This window comes from Betta splendens, chromosome 11 (assembly GCF_900634795.4).
Source record: "Betta splendens chromosome 11, fBetSpl5.4, whole genome shotgun sequence".
Taxonomy (NCBI): domain Eukaryota; kingdom Metazoa; phylum Chordata; class Actinopteri; order Anabantiformes; family Osphronemidae; genus Betta; species Betta splendens.
In genome coordinates, this window is record NC_040891.2 from 8747478 (window position 1) to 8763947 (window position 16470).

Consider the following 16470-nt stretch of genomic DNA (forward strand, 5'->3'; position numbering starts at 1 on the left):
TCTTCTGCCTTGTCATTGTGAAGTGGGGTTTGGCGTTCAGGTTTTGCTAATTAATAAAAAGAGAACAACTTCCTGCAGTTGTAAGTTCTACTTCTGTAGTAATTAGTAGTAAAGTTTAGCTGCGGCCCTGTTATTGAAGGCGACCCCCAACCAGGACTCCTCACTACAAACAAACTACGGGGGAATCTTGGACCTTGAACCCGGACGAGCGCTTGAACTACAGCAGATGCAGCCGGCGCAGGCTGGAAGCGGAGCCCTCCTTCTTAGTGGCGTTTGACATTTGAGCCCTGGCTCCGGGGTGATGCACGGGCGCGCTCATAATCTGCTTTGCTCAGCCATGTTGAAGAGCGACCTGCCCCGTGTGGGATTATTCACGCGGCAGTCCTCTGAAACCCCGTCATCCGCGGCCGCGACCCTCGCTGCAACCTTCAGCCGCCATTTATTTTTAGCCGTCGCTTCGCTGCTATTTCGGTTTTACTGCCGGCTGCTCGCTGCAAATCAATTAAGGACACTTAATGCAAATCAATGCAAATGATGTGTGGGCCGGCTCTTTAGCTTCCCTTCGCCGGGAGGTTAACGCGCGCGTGCATGATTGATGGAGCGGGTGGCGGCGCCGGCGTCCGGTCCGGGCTGACGTGACGGCGGAGGTGCCAAACGCTGTGGGACGGGTGAGTGAGCTGAACACCAGCAGCTGTCACCCCCCCCCCCCCCCCCCCCCCCCCCCCCCCCCACACACACACACACACACCCTTCTCCATCGCCAGCGGTGGGACCCGCGTTGTTCTTATTCCGCGCCAGCATCACTTACCTCTCATTTCCATACAGGCCTTTTGTTTCGCCTCCTTCCTGCTCTCTCTCTCTCTCTTTCATCCTCCCCTCTTTTTGTCCCTCCCACCTCCACCTTTATTGTTGATCTCAGACAGGCTATTTATATCCTTCTGCCCGGCTGCCTAACCTCCCGCTCCCTTAACCAGGCCTGCTTTATTGTTCTTGCGCCCGCGTGCGTGCGCCCGTATCAGATGCGCTGCACAAAACCGCTGTTTGTTTCCTTGCGAGGGCGAGTGGGGGGAACTTCTAGCGCATTAGCGCTGATGAGTGTGTGCCGGACCACACGGATCATGTGCCGTCGGCATCAAACCCACAAAGTCACATGTGCGGCGCTACCGTCACAACAATCACGCTCTGGAAGTTAGCGGGATGATGATGACTAACCTCGGGTTTTCATGCTTTTTGATTTAGCCGTTCCATTTTCCAGCTGTTTGTTTTCATGAAGTTGGTGTGTGTTTTAGACTCCTTGCAGACACTGAAAAGTCTCCATAACGGCTCTTCTGTGTGGGCGTGACTTATTATGCATTCATGCTGGGACGTGGCTGCTGTAAGCCTCGTCATTAGGATCATGATGATAATGGGGTTTTGATGTGTCTTCGCGTCTGGGTTTAATTTCAGGCGGCTACGCGCGCAGAAAGGAGACGGATCCGTCCGTCGCCGTTTGTCCTGGTGATCAAACAGATCCTGGATTCACTTGATTAAAGAGCAATAACGAGAGCTGGCCCTTAATGCAAGGTAGCGATCAGAATGAGGAGCACTTGAATTTTACGAAGCCGCTCGCTTCGAGGACTGGATCCGCCAAGAATAACAATCCATTTTTATGGTACCATCATTCACCTTGATATTTTCCGCTGTGCTTCAGATTTATTGCTTGTGCTTAATATAGTAAGGTGGGATCAGCGTGCTGGACTAAAATACATTCTACCACTGTTTCTACAGTTAAAGCTGCTGTGCTGCAGACACTGTAATACGTTGCTGCTTCCAGTCCCAGACTTCCTGCGTGTTGCAGGAATCCATGTACTGCAGAACCTCAGCGCGGTGCAACCTGCAGGGGCCTGTGTGCGACCCAATCACATCCAAGGTCTATGTGAAAAAGGATGTTTGAGACAGGAAGACGAAGAAAAATACCTGTTTTGAAGGTTTCTATGTAGTGGGTGAAGGAACGGAACGAGTCCAGTACATTTGTAGTGTGTCCTGTCCGTGGACGCTTGCGCGTTGCTTTAAATGCAGCGTGTGCCGCCTGTTCCCCGAGGTGCCTTAAAGTCATAAACCAAGTCCCCCAGGCAGCCGCTAAGAGAAAAGAATGGCTTTTTGCTGGGCTTAACTGCACCTTCACCCCTTACTGCTCCATTTCATTTTATTAAACTTTCCAGATAGCGAGCCCTTGCATTCAGCTGTAAGGCATGGGGAGGGGGGGGGCGTAATTGAAATTTAATGGATGAAAGAAGTGTATTAACACTTAGTTGCTTTGAGCAGACGTGACAGGGCCGTCAGGAGGAGAATAAAACAATAGCAGATGAATGCACGAAGTAGAATCTGGGAATGTGGAGCCTTTCGATGAATTATGTTTGACCGTAAAAACAGTCAGTCAAGTTTCGAAGCTGGAACCGGCTTCCTGTCGCACCTCATAGCAAACAGCCTATTTAACGTGCACGTCATATAATCTATATTTATTGAGTTTATTTGAGTTCATCTCAAGCTGCTTCCAGCCTCTGCGATCATCACGCGTGTGAAAAGCATGAGCGCTGCTGGAGCGCGGGCCCTGTGTCGTCCCAGTCGGCAGACCTGCGTGACCTCTGACCCCTGTCAGATCCAGAGCGGCGTCCTGTCCCTCCCTCCCAAACATCCTCACAGAGCGTGTGTCATCTGCATTTGGTTGCCGTAGCAACGGGGCGCGTTGAAAGGTAACGTGGCGTTCCCTGTCTACGGGATGTTGTGTTAGGATAAATTATTATTCAACAGCTTTGACAGTAAATTAGCAGAGGCAGCAGAAGTCTTGCCTGAAGCGAAGTATTCCAGACAGTCATCTTTTCAGCTCCGCTTCCAACACGCACTCCTCCGTTTGATTTGACGCATTCTTATCAGCGTCTAAATTTAATACGAGCCGCACCAGAGCGATGATACAGGCATCTGTTCGTGGCTGTCCCTGTGGTATTGTGCTCTTTTTTTTTTTTTTTTTTTTTTTTTTTAAATGGCGTCACGATCAACTTTGAAGGAGATAATAGTTAATGCAACGCTGGACACGGCAGCAGGAGGATAAAATGGAATTAGCATTTCATTGACCGGAGGAGACATTTTCTTCCATTCGGTTCTTCTCTGCGACACAATAACGGGCACGTGTGTGTTTTTGAGTCCCCATCATGCGTTGTTGTCTACTTGAGAGCCTTAAATACAGAGCCCTTCTGCAGCGTCGGAGCCATTATCGCCACGTGAGATCGCTTTTTTGATTGTTTTCAGGCAGTATCAGCCAAGTCATTATTCTGTGATTACCACCCTATTATTCGCCCGCCAAAGTGTCTCTCAGCCCCCAGATTTCTCCGCCTGGGTGCGAGTGGCGGGTGAGCGGGTGATTGACAGCTGGTAAATGATGTCATTAGCATGCTCTTAGCTAAATGGAGCAGTGGCGGCAGTCGACTGGTCGAGGGGGAAGCCATGGTAATTTGCCACGCTGATGCTCCGGGACGGAGGAGAGCGAGGCCGGGGCACCGGACGGGTCGGGGGACGGCGTTCGATCGCGCGGGCTGAAACTTGCTCTGCTGTTTAAAACGTAAACTGGGCTTAGATTATCAAGTATGGAGCTGAGACGACGCCAATAAGAAACAGAGCCTAAATTTATCAGAGCTCAGTCTGGAAACTTCGGCTTTGACGTCACCTCTACCACGATCCTCAATCACATGGAAAGGAAGAATATAAAATATTCATAATACCCCCTCCCCCCACCCATAAAAGGACCATGTGTTCAAATTAACTGTGATGAATATTCACGGTGTTAATTAGCATGAGTGCAGCCACATGGGCCAACAGAATTGTTTTCCTGCTGGAGACATGACTACAAACAAGGCATATTAATGAACATCCCCCTGGGACGGCTCTGCTGGAACACCAGGGCTGCGTGACTGTCGGCGTGTGGAGATCAAGAACCAGCAGCTGCAGGTGACGAGACGTACCTTCATTTAAAAAAACGAAAAAAAAAAACAGCTTTTATGATTTCAGGAATGGTTTGTTTACAAACTGCAGTCGTCAAAAACGGAGGTGATTGAGGATCGGCCCGCTTTCTGCTGTCACATCATTTCCCTTGTTGAATTAAAATGACCTGAAAAGCCATTTGTAATGGTGGCGCAAGAACGCATTCATTTTAGACTTGATTATCAGGATTGTGTGTGTGTGTGTGTGTGTGTGTGTGTGTGTGTGTGTGTGTGTGTGTGTGTGTGTGTGTGTGTGTGTGTGTGTGTGTGTGTGTGTGTGTGTGTGTGTGTGTGTGTGCGTGTGCGTGTGTGCGTGTGTGTAGAGGAGTGATGGATCTCCTCCAGCGTGATCGCATGCGGTGTCTTCAGATATTTGTCTGCGCATTTGTCAGCACAAAGAGGAGAAGGAGCAGGTGGAGGTCAGGTCCAGGCTAAATTATGTAGAGGCATGTGTTCCTGCAGAATTAACAACCAGCGGATGAGAGGGAAGTCTTTGGAACGAGGCTTGACCAGTTCAGAGGTCAAAGGTCATACGATAGGAATCTATGTCTTAGGTTTTTTTTTTTTTTTTTTTTGGGTGACGACTTTTATCTTTTCTCTTTGCTTCACATGATGTTTACATGTAATTTCCATTTCCCGCAACACAAAGCTCGCCCTGTGACGCTTTCACCTCCGGCTCGGTTTGACTAGTGAGAGGCAAGAGGCTCCAAAGGCGATGAGTAATGTCCTCGCAGTGAACACAAACGGCAAGAAGCGCATTACGTAAGGCTTTATTTGGGATCACCGGGTTTCTGGCAGCGTTTGGTCCACATGAAACAGAAATGCACTGACGGGGGAGAACGCGATAACGAGGGTCCGGGAACGTCTCGGCTTCTATGTAAGCGCACATACGAGGCACCTTATCCAACTCCTGTTGCCTCTCGTCATAATGGATCTGAAGTAGCGTGAGGGGAGCGGGGGCAGTGTTTCAGTTGGTTCAGTTACCTCAGTGTGATCCTAATCCAGTGAATCAGCATCTGCAGGCCCGCGGGCGGCTGCCAACGAGGCCGATCCACAATCGGGGCTGCTTGTCACGTCTGCAGTAAGTGCAGCAGCACTGCTGAGCGCGCTCAAAGTAACATTACGAAGCCCATTCAAGTTTATTTTTATAGGCAAACGTCACGTTGTGTCTCAGCAGGGTGCACGGGCCCACATCCGCCCCGGCTTCTCGCCTCTGACCGGGTCCAGCATGTCGGGACTTGTTTGCACTGTCGGGTCCCTTGTGTTTAGGCTGAACCCCTTCAAGGAAGGACTGTATCGTTCAGGTTCACGCTGAATGCATTTGGACGCATGCTAAAGCGTCCCAGTGTGTTTTACACTCGCCGCTCGCGTTGTTGCCGTCATTGATCACAAAGACCCCTCGAGTGGCTCTGATGCCTGGGAACACGACTCATGTCGAGACTGATGGTATTAGCTTGCTGTGGCATTAAAGGGAAGTTCCGTCATGCATCTTACTGATGCATGATGCTCAGGCTAACAGTTGACTCGCCACCGCTGAATTATTTTGCTTTGCTCTTTTCCTCTCAGTGCCTCAGACTGGATTACAGGCTCTGGTTCTAAAAAAAAACCACCCTTAATCCTCTCAGAAGCAGAGCAGAAGTTCATACCCCCCCCCCCCTTTTTTTTTGATTTCCTGACTGGGCTGACTTTGCCTCGTGCCTCTCTGTGTTCAGGTAATGCAGGTGGTGAGGGAGCAGATCATGCGAGCGCTCACGCTCAAGCCTAATTCGCTGGACCAGTTCAAGAGTCGCCTGCAGAACCTGAGCTACACGGAGATCCTGAAAATACGCCAGTCCGAGAGGATGAATCAAGAGGACTTCCAGTCCCGTCCCATCCTGTGAGTAATATGGATTTTATCTATAACAAAATTGTTCGATATATTTGTAATTGCTTCCCTCCTCCTAGCACCCGTTCCTCCCGCTCCTGATTGAAAACGTGCATTAGCGTCAGGCCGTCTGCAAATGGCATTCCCAGTGAATACTCCATTAACAGCCCTCCAGCTCATTACGCACGGAGAACCCGCCCGTAATAGATCATTCATCGACTGATCACGGATGCGGGGCCCGTAATGGAGAGCATTGTTTTCTCCTATAATGGAGTAGCGAGTCGTATTGGAAAAGCATTTCACGGGGAGAGACGCTGCCTTTGAACAGTAATCAATGCTGAGCCGAGGGCTTATTAAATCAATACCGGAGCAAACTTCAGCAGCCAATTAGTCCTATGAGAGAAGGCACAACAAAAACCAAGGCGGCTGTGGAAAAATAGATCCCACAGTAATTTAGTTTCTAAACACTCAGGTGTAGTTAGTGTCTTATTCACATTTAGTATTAGCTTACCGACAGTAAGCATGAAGGTCTGTTCTAGGAGCTACAAACAATCAGGCTGCTCCATTTTATCCTTGAACATCACAGTTGAGTCTCTTCTCAGCAGAGGGAGTCTTTCCCCTCAGCTGTAAACATAATGAGCCGAGCACGTCGGGCGACAGGAACTATTACCTGCTGCGGCTGCTCCACCGTTTCGGCCGCATGGCGGTAAAAAGCGTCGTGCTTCTCTGCAGGGAGCTGAGGGAGAAGATCCAGCCGGAGATCATGGAGCTGATCAAGCAGCAGAGGCTCAACAGGCTGTGTGAGGGAACCTGCTTCAGAAAAATCAGTAGTCGCAGGAGGCAAGGTAAGACAGCGTCAAGCGTTAACCGGCGTCTTACTTTGAAAAACCAGAGGAAGTGAGAGGTCTGAGATTAAAAAATGAAATAATAACAAAGGGAGTGACCTCAGGCTGCAGAACATGACGCCCAGCAATAGAACACAAAGGCGGCTTGTTACAGCTGCAGTACAGGCTGTTTTACAGTAGACGCTAATATTTATGATGATTAAAATGTCAGCTTTAAGGAAACAAAGTGTTGAGTATACGCTTGATTTAGTGGAGTGTAAGTACTGATGCAGTAGTACACAGAGAGAGGAAGACGTATATGAAAGGGAGAAGCCGGCGGCCTCCTCAGATAAGAGCGTGTTTGAATCACTCAGCCTTATATCGCGTTTCACACTTAGCGCCGAGAGAGAGAGAGAGAGAGAGAGAGAGAGGCGTATTTAAAGACTTTAATATACTGCTGCTCGTTCTGAGAGTTTAATCCGCCTCAAAGTTGATTCCTGCCGCTCCCTCCGTCCCCGCTGTGTGTGTGTGTGTGTGTGCGGAGGCAGACTGGGGGTGTGCGTCGGTCCGTTATCGCCGGACTCCCTGCAGGAACCGTACTTTCCCGTGAATCAAATCAACTTGGGTGAAACCCGCCGGGGATTTTCCGCCTCGCTCTGATGTACTGTGGCACCGGCTAAAGTCTGACGGTGATTCGTCCGGACAGCTGTCATCCAGATGTTGTCAAAGCTGGGTTACAGGGAAAAACTGCAAACACACGAGGGTAAAAAAAAAAACATGAGGAGGCCTGATCCCTGTCGCGGTTATTACCTGGAAATCCTGGAAAGTTTGGGAAATGAGGAACGCAAGCGTTAGCCGTTCAGAATCGCGGTCCAGTCCGCTCTGGGGGTGAAAGTGACGCGAGTCATCGGGCGCCGCGCGCACGCGGAGGAGTCAAGGACGGGTTCGGTCTCTCCTTCAGCTCCCTCCCAGCGTCGCCTTCCGGGTTTTTCATCTTTGCCTTTGTTGCGTCTGTCTGCGCCAACACCTCCATCACCCCCCCCCCCTTTGTTCTCGTGGCTGTGACAGTGGATTAAGCTACGACGTGACGAGCGCCGCCCCAAAAGGACAGCGGTTCGCTCCGTTGGGATGAAACTTGCGTTATTAATGCGCTTGTACATATAGTTCCTCTGTTCAACCCTCGATTTCCTCTTCTATCGTCTTGTACAACTATGTGAAAACCCCGCAGCCAGCAGGGACTCGCGTAGCTGCATCAAATATTAATTTGACAGAACTTCTGCGTGGATGAAGCCTCTGAAGCGCCGAGCTGCACCGGTTCCGTCTAAAAACCCGGCTGTTTGAAGTCTAGACAAAACGAGCGCTACCTGCGCCGTCGCCTCAGCGCGGGGAACGCGCAGGGAACAGGGCGCGCGCTAAATGCAAAGGTTTCCCGCTTTAAATTCGCGAGACGGCGCGTGAAGCAGAAGGTTTCGCAGCGAATCGAAGAGCGAATGGAATTAAAGCCACAACAGAGACGCGGAGTCTTCCGGCAAAAAGGAGGAACATGTGTGGCTGAACACAGACAGACGTCGCACAAATCAGCCACGCAGCCGGTTAAGCCGAGCGTTTGAACGCGGTCCCGCACGTCTGTCTCCGCCCCCCGTGGACCCGCGCCGCACCAGCACCAGCACCGACCGTCTATTTTCAGCCAATCGGATTCGGCCCGCGCCGCCCGGTTAGGCCTGTCCCCGCCCGGCGGCCGCCTCTGCCGGCGCGGCCTGGTGCGTAGCGGCAACGCCCGGCCGGCTGCTGTTAAATAGCTCGCACCCGTTTCACCAGAATCCAGCCCGTGCTTCGTTCAGACAGACGAAGGGACGAGGTTCCTTCCTGATGCTCGGCCCATCTGTGGATTTCCCTCCAGGCTTTCTGTTTTCACACATTTCACGCCGTCCTAATTGTCTTCGCCGTCGGTGACTCGCGCAGACTCGCATGATGCCGTTTCGTAACTCACCCAAACGCCGTTCTTCCAGATAAGTTCTGGTACTGCCGCCTGTCTCCAAACCATAAAGTCCTGCACTATGGAGACCTGGAGGAGAGCCCTCAGGGGGAGGTGCCCCACGACTCCTTACAGGACAAACGTGAGTTCCCCGTCCAACTCTCAGCCTCCACTCTGCACACTCGCCTACATATGCTCAGAACACAATACGGCGCCAAGTTTTGGCTAAAAAGTCAGTGTTAAGATTTTTTTTTAAATATTTTTGCACAGTGAAATATCAGTAATATTTCAGGTCTGAATCACTGGATTGAAGCATGCACCCATCTGGTTGACACAGTTCTCACAGCGTTGAGGATGATGATGGTGGTGGTGATGACGATGCTGTGAACTCACGTCTGTCCTCTCTGCAGTGCCCGTGGCTGATATCAAAGCTGTTATAACCGGCAAAGACTGTCCTCACATGAAGGAGAAGGGAGCCCTGAAGCAGAACAAGGTGCGTATGCGCGTGAGGCGCGCGCGGCCCTGCGTGCACACGACGGTTGCGCAACGCGATGCCAGTTACATAATTTAGCTTTGGGAAATAACATAATAATTTGTGTGTCGGAGAGAGAGAGAGAGAGATGGTGTTTTTGCATGAGAGCCACCAGAATCGGGCTGACGTGGCGCCTTTGGTCAGATGTGAGAGCTGCACATCAGCACTGGCGTCTGCGCGGCCGTGACCGGGACGAAGGAGCGTCTGAGGACGGCCGCCTCTGCAGAGCTGCCCCCACCCACACCCACCCACACCCACCCACACCCACTCCCACTCATTGGATGCAGGATAAATGGCCTTTGAGACAAAGGACGGCACCTCGCGGCTGCTTCATTGCGTCGTCAATATCCTTAGGTGTAGAGAATGGGGGGGGGGGGCGTCTTTGGGCCCCTTTGTGAATGAGAAGACAAGTGTTTTATTACTCACAGCTGCAAAGTCACCTCTGCCGCGTTTAGAGCCCGATGGGGACGCGAGCCCGTCTCCATTCGCGCCCCTCCCTCGCGTCGCCCGCGCTCTAATATTTGCCGCGCTCGCTCCCCACGCGGGCGCCCGGAGCCGGATCTCCCTCCTTCCGCGCGTCAAGTCGCGCGTGTTACTTTAGGAAGCGGGTGCGGCGACCTGGAAGAGCGGCGCTCCATCACCGACGCGAGCCCCGCTGCTTTGTCTGCACTTTTAAAGGGAGTCATCACGCAAGCGAATGGGGCGATTCAGAGAGCCGCGCACGAGCGGATGATGATGATGATGATGATGATGATGATGATGACGGCTGCATTTATTAATGTTCCGCAGGTCTGGGGAAAGGGGGCCGAATTGAATGCATTTAGTGCATTTTGGGGCCAAAGATGAATTAGTCAAAGGTCTAAATTCTCATGACTTCCTCTCATGACGCTGGTTCCTTCTAACCTTCTGATCCACTGAGCTGCGTCTTTTAAGCTCTCTCTCCCACCACACCGTCCCAGGCGGCGTAATTACCCTCCGCCTCAGTAAATCAGCCGCTCGTTTGGCTCACATCGCCTATGAGTGGATGTGCTGCTGATGTAGCGTGAGGAGGGGAGGGTTGCACCGGCGCGACAGCATTGTGGCGTAAATCTCACCTGTCCTCTCCCGTCACTCTCTCTCTCTCCCGCCTCTCGTCGCTCGCCCCGTCCCGTTACCTTTTTCCTTTCCACCTCCTCCACTCGTTCGCCGCCGTTCTCACGCCTCCTCCTTCCGCCCCGTCCTCTCTGCAGGAGGTGTTAGAGCTGGCCTTCTCCGTCCTCTACGAGTCTGACGAGTATTTAAACTTCATCGCTCCCGACAAGCACGAGGTAAGCTAGCGCCACCTGTACAAAGAATGCATGCACACGCAGTATTCAGCCCGTCTCCTGCATGTGTGGATTTCCAGAACCTTCTGCAGACGTCTGTATTTAGGACAGAAAGGAGGCGTCCCTGCTCTATTTTCGCTGAGCAACGCTTCACGTCCCGGTGCCTTTAATTCTACCTCGTAGCTCCTGGAGGTTCTGTGTCTGCCAGCTCTGACCCGTTCTCGCTTTGAACCTCTCTCGGCAGTACTGCGTGTGGACGGACGGCCTGAACGCCCTCCTCGGGAAGGAGATGACCAGCGACTACACCAAATCCGACATGGACACCCTGCTCTCCATGGAGATGAAGCTGCGTCTCCTGGATTTAGAGAACATCCAGATCCCCGAGGCCCCGCCCCCGATTCCCAAAGAACCTAGCAACTATGACTTTGTTTACGACTGTAACTAGACAAAAGCACACGAGCCCACGCCCCTCTGTCACCTACTGTACTCACTGGACCAACCCCCTTTTCTTATAAACTGGAGGAAAAAAAACAAAGGCGAATAAACCAGATAACATGAACTGTGACTGAAGGAAAGAGAATCCATTGAACTGTTTTGCTCCTGCTTCTCGCTAGACTTTAATAAAAGAGGAAACTGTGCAGAATCATAGGCTCGCGGCACCGTGGAGAACAGAAACCAGGAAGTACTGGTTAGGCCCGTTGGTCGTCCTGTCTCCTTCCTCACTCTCGTCCTGTCTCTGATGTTTTGAATCGTTCACTTCTTCTTCTGAGCCGAGGCGCCGGCTGTTCTTTTGCTCTAAGATTCTTGTAAAAGGAAAAAAAAAAAAAAAGAATCTTCGAAATCCAATTTAATTCCGCTTCATTGTTGTTTGTTTTATTATTATTTGTCCTCAGGGCTCTTGTCTGGGGAGGGATGGTACAGTGGTTGTCTAGTTAAGGCTAGTGTTCATTTTCAGCAGTATTTCCTGTCACATCCTCACTTCCAGTATTTGTGGCAGCTACACATTTAAAAGGTCGAAGATGGAGACGTCTTAAAAAAAACTAATCCCATCTCTGCTCCACATACTTCTCCATACGTCCTACTCCACATATAAGACTGTTAGAATATGTCCTCAAAGTCCGGGAACAGTAGGAAGCCTCCTTTTGAACATCTTAATGTTAATGTTATTATCCCACCGCTGCTTGTTGCAAATCGTACACAGTGATTGTGTCACACAATAAAAAAAGGAAACCCATCCACCACCGTGGTGAGACACGCTCACAAACACTCGCCTCCCCCTCGTCTGGGTGTCTGTCGTTGTAATGACTGCTGTACACAACATTCCGAAGCAATATTTGAGCTTTCTCTTTTTCCTTTATCATTTGTAAGACAGTCATGATTTAGTGATTTTCAAATTGTGAAATTGCCAAGTAGTTGGTACAACAAAGCTGTTCGTATTTGGTTAAGGGAAGTTGTCTTTTTGTGTTGAGGATTTTATGGCCGCTAAATTGAAAGTTAATGTATTTTTTTTATTTAAAAAACAAACCGTGGTCGTTTTCTAGTATGATTTATATATTTTTCCCCTTTCTATTTAATAACTTCAAATGTTTTTTTTTCCTTCAAGATTTTCAAAGCCTTTCAAAACTGCTGTTTACATTAAAGATTTAAGAAGTGTAACCACTTTTTGTAGTTATTCTCTTTCTTTGTAAAGGTGAAAGATGCTACAGTAGCGGACCTGAAATCATCTCATTCCTTGAGCGCTGCTTATGTGTTCACACATTTCCACTGTGCAAAAATCCAACCTGTTAATTTAAGCTTCATAATTTTACAGTCTGAAATTATTCAATGCCCACAACAGAGGCAAGAAATATAAATGACTACTATTCAAATGCAGTTTATATTTATTTAACGTAATACATAATTAAAGTGGTTTAAACAGTTTCTATAATACTAAGTGGCTTCATAAAAGGCGAACAACATTCACAGGGAAATTTGAATCTAATAATATTGATCTATTTACATTTGGGGAACAGCTAAAATGTAATTTTTTGATGAGTCATCAGACAGCGGCGCAGATTCTCTGTCGGGACGCTTCCGTCCATCCTGGACGAACAGCGGGCGCCTCTGAGCCGCTAATTCACAGCCAAGGCCCCTAAAACATGCGGCGCAGGTCGCCACTGGTCATGCAGTAACAACCAGCTGATCTGGGATCAGCCACTATCATCCTTAAACAAACGGACTCAAACAAGTTGCGCGTGACCCAGAAGGAGCTGTCGCCGGGGTTTGCGTTCGTGCTGCTTCGCGTGCGGTTCCGGTGCCGTGGTTTTCCCATTACATGCCCGGCTGTGTCACGGGACGTTTATTTTCCCGCACGCGGGTCGCACCGGTCCCCTGATGCGTGGCGCGTGATCCCATTTCCCGCCCAACGGCTTTATCTGCCGCCCGTCGTAGGAAACGTCGCCGCGCCCCGTCTTCGGGGAAAAGATCGTTCTGTCACTAATAGATACTGATGCCCCCGCGCTCATTAGGAATGAAACCAGTCAGTATCTAACGGCATCTCTCTCTCTCTCGGGTATAGGAAGAAAACACTCTCTACCATCCCTTCCCACATATTTGAACAGTCAAACTTAAATAGCTCCCATACCCCCACAATAGCGTAACAAACTTACAAAGGTGACCAGAATTGCTGCAATAATGAGTTCTGAGTGATTTGCAGAAGATGTTAAAAAAGACATTCGCATAACGTGAATCTTACAAAAGCAAGTTCAGAATAAAATCACTGAAGTGTTTCTATTATTTTGTCCCGTCCCCGTGAGGCTGGCTTTAATTAGATATTGATCCAGTTTGGCTCCTGCTCAAGCCAATAAGTAACCCCTGGCACCTGCTAATACGTCTCACTGGGGCTGTTGTGGCCATTAACCCACATCAGTTATTGCTCATCCGTTTGAGTGCGTAACAAACAGCGCAGGCACATAATGCATTCGCTCAGCAACAGGGTGTGTGTTTGCATCCACGCTTGTCTGGGAAGAACGCAAGTTCCCAGGAGCTTCACACAGAGAATTAGACAGCAGCCACCAGGACGCAGTCGTCAGATCAAATTGGAGCAGATTAGATTCTCCAACCGGAGGCGCTCCTATGGAGTCGTCCGCCTGCATCGGTTCAGGATGAAACATCTTCCTCCAGGACAATAGTTCCACTTCGCAGGATGTGGTCTCTGGAGATGTCCCCGCTTTAAAAGTGAGCATCAAGTGAAATATTCATCGTGCTTTGATGTCGGGACGCCTCAAAACATCAATAAATCCCCAAACGTGATGACTGACCGTCAGCCTTTCTCAAAACTGGACCAGCTTTTTTACATGTACAGCAGCACCAAACCCGTCTCCTACAAAGCAGGGGCCTTTTACAACCACTGACGCGTCTGCAACGCGGGAAAAGATTCAGGGTGAGTCCAAATACAAACTAAGAAAAATCGATGTGTTCTTTCTTGAGTTTCATTATGGAAGGTGCCGCTCCTCAGGGTCAAAAAATGCCTCCCTGCTTAGAAGCCGCACGCCTAATGGTTCCAAATAGCACCTGCAGGGTCAGACTGAAGCCATGTAAGTCTCCATGCTCATCATTTGTATTGACTTGTTTTTCTGCGAGTCTCTCATTACAGGAGACATATGTCCAGCGTGGACTAATGTTATTGATGATTATAGTGACAAATCCATATTACTGTGTAAATTGTTATTTACCTGAGCGGATATATTGATTAATAGTGTTTTAAATTCCCTGCAGATCGATGTAAGTCACCGAGGCATTAGCTCCACCCAGAGGTGGTGGTGGAAGCTCCGCTCCGTTCCCCCAGCTGCTCCTGAGCTCTGGGCAGGATGACTGCACAGACACAGATCATGCAGATAAAACCTGCAACCCTGAAATTGATTTCCGTGTCCACCGCCTATCTCAGGTTGTATCTCGCTGGTCAAAGCAAATATGAAGTCCTAATGCATTTCTAATTGGCTGAGAGCAGTAGTGATGGTCTCACCAGGACCAACCTATAAAGTGCCCGCCATTCGACTACATCAAGGCTGGGAGATATGTAAATGACGTATGCAATGCTGCAGTTCAAGGTTGTTTCTTGACATTAACGAAGTTACTAGTTGGAGGGCAACAGTTTCTTGTAAAAGTTGGAAACAAAACCCAGAGCTACAGGACGTGAGCTGAATAAGTTCTTCAAATTGTTCCCCACTGCAGGAGCTTGAATAGCTAAACAATAGTGGGACTGTATTTATAAAATGAACTACATTTCTCACGTTCTTTGTATTTCTGTTGCGCTTTCTCTTTCCCCAAGAAACGCACCTGTCAAGATTAAACTCGACATAAGAGCAGAACCGATCCCACAGTCGCCTGTCATCCCTGACTCTCAGACACTTTAAACACACACACTTTGTTCAAACCCCACCACCACGTTTTGTGTTTTTAGTTCCTCTTCATGCCACTAAGTAGCTTTTATGTGTCTTCTGTTCCCATTTTAACACACGGGGAGACTCGTGCGCACGCATCACAGTCTTCTGTTCTATTCCGGCGAAGAGCTGCTCTGCGTGAACGTGTCACGCGCGCGCGTTCTGTTCTGGGTTGCACGCGATTCTAATTCCGGTAAAGGGTGACGCTCCTTGATGTTTGCGGGACGGACGGGTGCTTTGTAGCGAAGCGCGGCCCTGGAATCGCTGGAGATGACTTTGAAGAGGAGGGCAGACTTTTTAAAAGGAGCTGAACTCTGCCTCAGGTGCGCGAGCGTGAGCTTAGTTCCTTTAATTGCTCCTGGGTTTTTGAAAGTCATCACTGACAGTGAGACCTTAATAAAGCGGAGGACTCCAGTGAATGACCGCACGTCAAGTCCAGTAAAGGCCAGGACCTGTCCACCCTATTGGCTCGCTGACGGTGAGCGCATTGCGTCATTTCCGGCTACTTAGGTTCGTCGCCGTTGCACGTGCGCGGTTTACTTCTCCACTTGTCTAATCGGGACGCTGTTTTTCTGCTGACCCGCCACCATGTTTCTACATGGGACCATCTATGTCTCTGTTCCTAAATGATTATGGAGTCGGTGTGTTCGTTTGCTCGCTAGCTTTCTCCCCCATGTGACCAGTGATGACACGTTTAGCCGCCTGCCGTTACTTCACCACCGGTTGTGCAGCAAACCACGTGGGCTTCGTGGATAATTGGAGCAATGGAGGGAAAGCTGGCCTGATTAGAAGAGACGGCGTCTGTCCCACCTCGAGTACATCATCTCTACTTTCTGGTAAGACTGGTTTGTTGACCACCTATAATATACAAATAAATAGAAGAGTGACGCATTGACTAAACAGCAAAACAGCTCCTCTAATCAGTTAATTAAATTTGGTCTATATAGAATTACAATTTATTGATTGGCTATTTTTTTTGTGTAAGGTCTTAAACCTTGTAAAGTCCCACTGTACAGGAATGGGTCTTAGTTTTTAAGTACATTTCATTTACTAGCAAGCCTTTATTTCTTTTTCATCACAGGTATAAAATAAATCAAAAAGAAAGACCAAAGTCTCCCATTGGGCTTTTTCTGTATCATTGTGTGGGATTGACACAAAGCTAAAATGAGCCAAATTCAACTGTGTGCGTCTATATTTACCCCTGCAGAACCTGCCAGTGCCAGTATGTGTAGGATGACAGCAGGCAAAGCAGTTCAGCAGGAAGATATTGTCAAGATGGTGCAGTGCAACAGCCAAGGAAGTCTGGAGACGATACTGTTTGAGCTCAGGTAAGACTCTCGCAGGTTATAAATGCCACCTACAAAACCTAAAGAACGGTTAAAACCATTTAAAAAATGTCATCATCTCTTCAGCCTTTTTGAAATCTAATAATTGTATGTACTGAAAATAGGGTCAAAGTATAGTTTGTGGTAAAAAGGGTCATAGTTTAGTATGTGATGAAAAATGTGCCATGTTTTAGGTAATTCAACTAATGAAT

General features: G+C 49.2%; 1 protein-coding gene across 7 annotated transcripts in view; it reads left to right on the forward strand.

Moving 5' to 3' along the window:
* Positions 1-12173, forward strand: part of elmo1 (engulfment and cell motility 1 (ced-12 homolog, C. elegans)) — a 51270-nt gene extending 39097 nt beyond the window's left edge. For all 7 annotated transcript variants that reach the window (XM_029167144.3, XM_029167142.3, XM_029167141.3 and 4 more), the window contains 6 exons: positions 5726-5889; positions 6610-6722; positions 8711-8818; positions 9087-9169; positions 10438-10515; positions 10757-12173. In XM_029167144.3, the coding sequence (XP_029022977.1) occupies positions 5726-5889; positions 6610-6722; positions 8711-8818; positions 9087-9169; positions 10438-10515; positions 10757-10957 (747 nt within the window). In that variant the 3' untranslated portion in view covers positions 10958-12173. The remainder of the gene's footprint in view (positions 1-5725; positions 5890-6609; positions 6723-8710; positions 8819-9086; positions 9170-10437; positions 10516-10756) is intronic.
* Positions 12174-16470: the final 4297 nt, after the last annotated feature.